Raw genomic sequence first — 7,867 nt, forward strand, 5'->3', positions numbered from 1 at the left:
GGGTCTCCCCTGAGCCCTCCTCTCCTCTGCTATAATCTGACTGTAGGTTCTTGTATAAAGCCAGCATACTACATGCACTGCAATAGCAGCAGATCTACTTGGTTGCCCTTTCCAGGATCATGTCGCTGTTTTTCCTTCAAATGTTAGTGCTCTCATGTCTTGGAGCCACAGAGCTACAGAGAAATTCACAGCAAAGGAATAGCAGAAGGCCATTTCAGCACTTTCTCTACCTGGACAAAAATCTGTTTAAAAGTCAAAGTTCTCCTGAGCTGGTAAGTGAGAACCCAGCAGGAGTTGAAGAGACACTGAAAGTACCAAGCTTTTTTGTATCAATTCCACAGACAGCATCTGGAATTGAGAAGAAAGAGGAGAAAAAAATGTCCAGATTCATACTTCCCAATGCGAGACTCCACGCAGACCAAAATCCGAGTACCTGGGTTGCACCCAGAGAGATCCCTCCTGTGGAAAACTTCTCTCCACCCCATTATTCCAGCAAGAGAGAGTCTGAATTTTCCTACAGAAAAGATGCCAAGAAATTCTGGGAACATTTCATGAAAAATTCAGCATCTGAAGAGGTTGTTCTGCCAATCAAGACCAATGAAATGCACCAAGAAAACTGCAGAACCCTGCCTTTTGCCCAGGTAAGAACAAGTATCCAAGATCAACAAACAGGCCTTTCCCCTGTCTCTTGTAATCAGCAACTAAAGGGACATGGGTTATTCAAGTGGCTTAGTCAAAGGGTTTCAGAACACTTGCTCACGATAAGTGGCTGAAAGACGCTAATGAAAAAGTTTTAGTCTGATGAGGCAAACTGCTAATTTGCAGCACTGGAAAGCCACAGACTCAATTTTTATAGAGTTATTTATTATTTTTATGCATTGATATTCAGACATAGTCTAAGCAGGCAGGGAAATTATGAGTAATTATCCATTCAATGAATATACATTTCAACTGTTTGTAGATTTGAATTATGATCTTCTCTCTCTATATATATGTATAGATAAGTATGTGTATACACACACACGTGTGTGTGTGTGTGCATATACAGCCTCTCAGGACAAGTATTGACAGGAAAAGCTGGTTGTTTTCTCACAGCTAAGCAAAGATTGTTTTCTCCTGTATTAATTAGAAAACTGATGCTTATGTCTAATTCTGTGCTGAGAATTTTGGAGAACTGGTAAATTGTCCCATACATAGATGATGTCATTCTGTCACATTGTAACATCAAGACAAGCAAACAGTATAGGTAAAAGTGCTGCATTCCTTGTAAATCACCATCTATTCTCAGTGTTTCTGTAATCACAATCTGTCAAGGACCATGTCTTTTCACATCCAGAACTAGTTATTTCACACAGACATACATACATACATGCATACAGATGTTGTCTAGAAACCTGTACTGTTTGTTCTGAGAAGAAAAAAGTGCACTGGTTTTTGTTTTTCCTTTTTTTTTCATTTATGCCTTCTAGCAAAGTCCATGGGCCATTTCTGCATCAGAAACATTAACATTGCTTTCTGTTTCAGGGTGTTACTCATAACAGCTGTGAGAAGGTGACAATACAGAATAACCTGTGTTTTGGAAAATGTAGTTCTTTTCATGTTCCTGGTTCAGAAGATCATCTTTATACCTTTTGTTCTCACTGCTTGCCCAGCAAGTTCTCCATGAAGCGCCTGGATCTCAACTGCACTGATTCTGTTCCAGTGGTCAAAGAAATCATGATTGTAGAAGAGTGCAAATGTGAAACTCTGAAGATTAAAGACCCTATGACTGGATCTCTACTGTCAGACTTGCATGAAAATGTACATGAGCACAATTAACCTGTGGAAAGTACTTCTTAATTTAATCATAAGAATTTGCCAACGAAAAAATTCAAACAAGTTGTCATCATCCTTGTACAAAAAAACATTAAAAATGTAGACTTTTGACATGATCTCCGTTTCAACAATAACTTTACCTAAAGTATAATAAATGTTTCCCTGCAGCTGTTAAGGAAAAGGAGGTAAAATTATTGAGCTTATGTGTAAAGGTCTTACTTTAACAGGGGAAAACTTAAAAAAATTACTACCCTTCCTATCACTGTTTCTAGAATGCTAGTAAACAAAGTGTGAAATAACATGATTTTTTCTGTGCAAAACCCAAATGTTAACTTGTTTTCACTGCCTTTGCTTGCAGGGAGTGCCAATTTGTAGCTCTATTGGCAACAAAGATGAGATTTTAGTCTGTTCTCTACAAAAACAGGTCTACTTTTACATCAAGATAATGGCTGTAGAGTGTAAAACATAAATGAACATTATGTACATAGGAAGCTGTGACTAGTTAATGTCATACTGATTGATCCCACTTGGAGCTCAGTTCTCATTGAAAACTAATATACCACACAATTTACACCAATAGATAATGGCAAAGGGTTATTTTGCCATAGAAACTGTGTGCTCTCTTTTCCACATGTCTGCATTTGCTCTGTACTTTTATTTTTACTCAAAGTGCTCAACTGCAGAAGGAGAAAAAAAAATATAAATCCATACTCCTACAGAAAACCTCATAGATGAATACACTGATGTTATTATTTAAATTCACTGTGGAAAGACAATGCACATTTTCCAGTCCAGTGAATTTTAACATTGTCAGAGAATCTAAGATAAAGTTTAAATTGTGTTCTCAATGCTTGAACTAAAGCAGGAAAGGCATTTGTGCAACAGAAGATCTGAGAAAGACTTTATCATATAGCAGTACCTTAACAACTTTACAGGAACAGCTGAGAGAGCCCTGCTAGGAAGCATTGGAGTCTTGTGATAGGCAACACAGCACCAGTGACTAACGATTAGCTGAACTGCTGGCTTTCCAGCTCTCTCCAGCTGCTTCTCCCTGGATTTCTCTTGCAGACCTGGTACACCAGACAGAGATCAGCTTCCAGCAACAGAGCTCAGCATATTTCTATGCCAGTTTTTTCAGTCCTCTGGGAATCTGCTCTCAGATCTGCTCTGGGCCACTGTAGTTAAACTATCAAAGCTCTTTTTTAGGGTACTGGAAATCACTGTTGACTTAGCTTATTCAATGTCAATTCAAGGGCTGGGTAAATGACTCTTTGTATTTGAACTGCAATGGGATTAGAAGTATCTTAATATTCTTTCAGAAAATACATGCAGCATGGCTTTGAAATACAAGATCCATGTTGAATATTTACAAAAATTTGCGTCTGAATTACATTCTGATACTGGGTGTGAAGCTGTTTGCTTCTTCAGGCCACTTGCAGTGAATGAATAGAAGATTAGTATATAGTTACCTTTTACTACATATAAAACTGTTTTTAAATAATAAAAATTGTGTACTAAAACTCAAGAAAAGTCTTCACTCTTTTACATGAAGGACTGATGTGAAAACTATACATGGTTGTTTATATGCTATGGCATATATATAAAATGATGCCATCTGAGTAACTACCTATCAAGGTCTTATCATGCCTGTATTGTGTTTTAAAATTGGTGTCCATTTTTAATTAAGCCTAAAAAAGAAAAGCACTCACAGCATTAAAGTTCTCAAGTTTTTTCTCTTTATTGATGTATTTTTTTTTAAATCTGAAAAAGCCAAGTGTTCGGAGACATTTTACTCAGAGTTTGACACATGTTTTAAAGCTGTCTGAATATATAAGAAGTTCATCCACATTTTTTATTGTTTTTGTTTACTGAAATGCAAGTATGTTTTTAGGTTTGATACTTGCAAGCAACCACTTGAAGCTAGGACACTCCCAGTATGATCACATATCAATTAAAAAGAAAAATCTTCCAATCTTGTAATTTTGACAAAACTGACGGCTATGCTATGAGTTTATCATGAGGATGTCTGAACTTAAACTATATTGTGGACTGCGAAGTCTTCAGCCTAATTTTTAAAGCTTCTTCTCTGTGCTGAAGCATTACTGGAGTCAAAGAAAGCTATTCATGTAAGGAGTTTGCAGGACGAGATTCTTAGTGTCAATTTGCACAGCTTTAAAGTAGGTGAAAAGAGGTAATGACAGCTGTGGTAATTGCTAATTAGATTAGTGCTGTAGGTTTCTTGGATGCATGTTTAATTAACCCAGCAATGACTGGTTGCATGTAATTAGCACAGTATTTTGCAAAATCAATCAATGCGTTAATTGGATCAGATAACTCAGCATTTAAAAAATCCATATTAGGAATATGTTTTATCGAGGGCTTGACAGGATTTTGCTCTCTGTGCATAATGATGATGGCCTCAACAAGCAGAACGTTGTGGATCAGAAAGGTGATGGGTGTGATCCATATGACCATGTGCATGCTTTCAATAGGAACATTATTGCGACACACCCTAGTGTTCCAGTGTCTACTCAGAGCTTGCATGCTCTCTGTAATGAAAGCTTTCCCAGGGCAGCTATGCTGACAATGTAAACCTGACAATTGTGCAAACCTACTTTACAGAACAAAACTTTATTGCAGAGCTCTCTGAAAATTCTAACCAGTTTCAAGCAGAGCTTCTATACTTCTGCCCTTTCATTTGTTCCACTGTCTATTTCTCAGATGGGTGTGCTTTGTGTAGAAAACAACGAAGAGAAGTGCTGTTTCCTGCCTACTGCTTTAGCAGAATAAATCTTCAGTCCAGGCTATTCTTGGATTCTGTGGATTTAATGCAACTAGCTTTAATGCCTGTAAATACATCAAACACCAGGGTTACATCAAACTCTTATTGAATTCTGTACAACCATACATTCCAGGGAAAAGTCTCTGAGGCTGCACTTCATGCTGTGCTCAGTACTTTGTTCACCATCTAACGTTCACAACTAACCCCATGGCTCTCAGCTGACTAGCTTTTACTGGCAGGTGGTGAAATCTCTTGCAGTGCTTTCTCATAAATCTACTCACTTGCCTCTTGCTGCAAGAGCAAACAAGACTCCTTACTCAGACAGAAGCTCTCTGCCAGTCTATACAGCTGCATAATCATGTCTGGAATCATAATATGACGAGTTGAAAGGGGCCCCCAAGGGTCACTGAGTCCAATTCCTGACACCCTGCACAGGACAGCCCCAAGAGTTACACCATGTACCTGAGAGTATTGTCCAAACATTTCTCAAACTGTCAGGGTGGTACTGTGACCATTTGCCTGGGGAGCTGTTTCAGTGCCCAAACACACTCAGGGGGAAGAACCTTTTCCAAATATCCAACCTCAACCTCCCCTCACACAACTTCAGGCCATTCCCTTGAGTCCTGTCAATGGTCAGCACAGAGAAGAGATGAGTGTCTACCCCTCCCCTGTCCTTCACAAGGAAGTTATCCAAAATGAGGTTTCTCATCAGGCTCCTCAGTCAGGCTGAACAGACAAGTGAGCTCACCTGCATAACGGTTCCTTCCATTCAAGACCCTTCACCATCTTTACTGGCTTCCTTGGGATGCTCTCTAATAGCTTAGTATCTTATACTGAGATGCCCAAACCAGCCCCCAGCACTGGAGCTGAGGCTGCCCCAGCCCAGAGCAGAGCAGGACAATCCCCTCCCTTGCCCCGCTGGTGATGCTGTGCCTGATGCCCCCCAGGACAGGGTTGTCCCTCCTGGCTGCCAGGGCACTGCTGGCTCCTGTTCAGCTTTCCACTGACCAGGACCCTCAGGTCCCTTTCCCTGACACTGCTTCCCAGCATCTCATTTCCCAGTCTGTCCATACATCCAGGGTTGCCTCACCCCTGGTGCAGAATCTGGAACTTTCTCTTGTTGAACTTCATATGGTTGGTGACTGCCCAGTCCCCTGATTTGTCAAGGTCTCTCTGCAGGGCCTCCCTGCCTTCAAGGGCATCAATTTCTCCCAGTTTTGTATCACCTGGGAACTTGCTTCTTATTCCTTCCAGTCCTACATCCAGTCATTTATGAAGATGTTGAAGAGCACAGGGCCAAAGATGGAGCCCTGTGGAACCCCGCTAGTGACAGTGGGGTCCCCAGTCTGATGTCACCACATCCACTATAACCCCTTGTGCCTGACCCACGAGCCACTTCCTCACCCATCACATGATGTGTGTATCCAGCTGTGGGCTGCACATTTTGTCCAGAAGGATCCCCTGAGAGATGGTATCAAAAGCTCTGCTGATGTCTAAAAGATTACACCAGCTGTCTCCCCTTGATAACTGGGTGTGTTACCTGGTCATAAAAGCAAATCAGGTTTGATAAGCAGCACAGCTCCTCATGAAGCTGTGCTGGCTGTGACCAATGATTGTGTTGTCCTTTAGGTGTTTTTCAATATCTCCCAGAATAAACACCATAACTTTACCAGACACTGAAGTGAGACTGACGGGATACTGCATTTTCTGTCCTCCTCAAGACAAGTTCTTTGTATTAAAACCTGAAAATATTCTCCAGCTTCCAGAGAGCTGGGACTGCTCTGGATTCCCAAGACCACTCAAAAATCACTGAGAAAGGCTTTGCAATGACATCAGCCAGCTCTTTGAGGATTCCCAGATGTGGAAACATATGTGCTGTGCCAAATGGTGCATTTTTAAGAGGTGTGGAACTGGGGCTACTTTGGGTCCTCCATCAGACAGTTTACCAGTAGAAACAGGAAACACTGGTATTGAATTATAAATATTTTGTACTTTCTGTTGTGCTAAACCTAACTCTTTGAATATCTGGCACATAAGCACCAACTTCAGCTCACATGAAATCATTCCCTCACAGCTCTGCACACTCCTTCTGCTCAGGTGAGAAAGAATGGGGATTAGCTATTGCAAGAATATTGATAAAATGTTAACTATCCTCATTGACAACAAAATTGTCCTGTTAACAGGGCCTCAGGCTCGATGGCATCAGCAAACTGCATTTTCACTTGAAAATTAAAAAATTAACCAGAAGCTGCTGCTGCTACTACTACTACTACTACCACTACTGCTCATTTAATAATGATAATGGTAACGACGATAACAATAACAATTATAAAAATAATGATAATAATTACAACAATGGTAACAACAACAATAATAAATAAGAAAGTTAGGATTAGGCTGATGTTTCTCTAAGGGCTTTTCTGAGGGATTTTAGTTTTTCCTGGTATAACTACTGCATTTACCAGTCATTTAATCTGACATTCTGCTGGTGGCTACAGCCCACAGTCAGGGTGTTCAAACTGAGCAGGCCTGTACCTAAGGTGCCTTCTGAACTAGGCTGTATCAGCTGGAGCTTGTTCAAACTCACCTTCACACTGCAAAGATGTGGAATATTTAAGCAGTCTGTTGCCCTGCCTAGTCTTTAGACAGCAACTCTTGGGGGAAGAGAGGCATTAGAAGAACTAATGCTAGGCCATCTGCAGCTGGACACTGTCTGAGTAGGAATGTGGTAGCAACAAATTTTAGAATGACCCAAGAAACTGAATACTGCTAACTTCTCAGCTCAGTATGTATCTGTGCACAGACAATGTCCCTTCTGCACTTTGGTCAAGGGGCACTGCTGGGCTAAAAATGAATCCTGGAAAACAGTCTCAAGAAGCAAGGGTCTTCTAAGAATCGTGGCAATCACAAGTGCACACCTCTCTCTTGCATGTGTTCTCCATAACAGAGCCTCAGCTGTTACTGCACATGGCCTGATTTTAGCAGGCTGATTTAATATTTACAGAGTGCCAATAAAGTTTATAGGATGGCAGCTGGTGGTTCCTCTGATAATTTATAAACAGCAACAACAACACAACACAGACATCAGAAAATCCAAGAGGAATCCTATGCCATTGTGCAATATGCAGCACTGAAGAAAGTGAATAATTTTGCAGACTTCTAATGATCTTTCTGTAATACATCCATATTGGATTTTATGTAAAGTTGATATGCAAAGCTAGTACTCCCGTAGGTATACATTTTTTCACACAGAATGGAGTTCACCAGAAA

General features: G+C 40.5%; 1 protein-coding gene across 1 annotated transcript; it reads left to right on the forward strand.

Annotated features, from left to right (window-relative positions):
• CER1 (cerberus 1, DAN family BMP antagonist) lies at nucleotides 1–3,553 on the forward strand. The gene is made up of 2 exons (XM_023943457.2): nucleotides 1–641; nucleotides 1,525–3,553. The coding sequence occupies exons 1-2, from the start codon at nucleotides 120–122 to the stop codon at nucleotides 1,816–1,818; spliced, it is 816 nt and encodes a 271-aa protein (XP_023799225.1). The 5' UTR covers nucleotides 1–119; the 3' UTR covers nucleotides 1,819–3,553.
• The last annotated feature ends 4,314 nt before the right edge of the window (nucleotides 3,554–7,867 follow it).

The sequence above is a fragment of the Cyanistes caeruleus genome, chromosome Z (genome assembly GCF_971803275.1).
Source record: "Cyanistes caeruleus chromosome Z, bCyaCae1.hap1.1, whole genome shotgun sequence".
Taxonomy (NCBI): Eukaryota; Metazoa; Chordata; class Aves; order Passeriformes; family Paridae; genus Cyanistes; species Cyanistes caeruleus.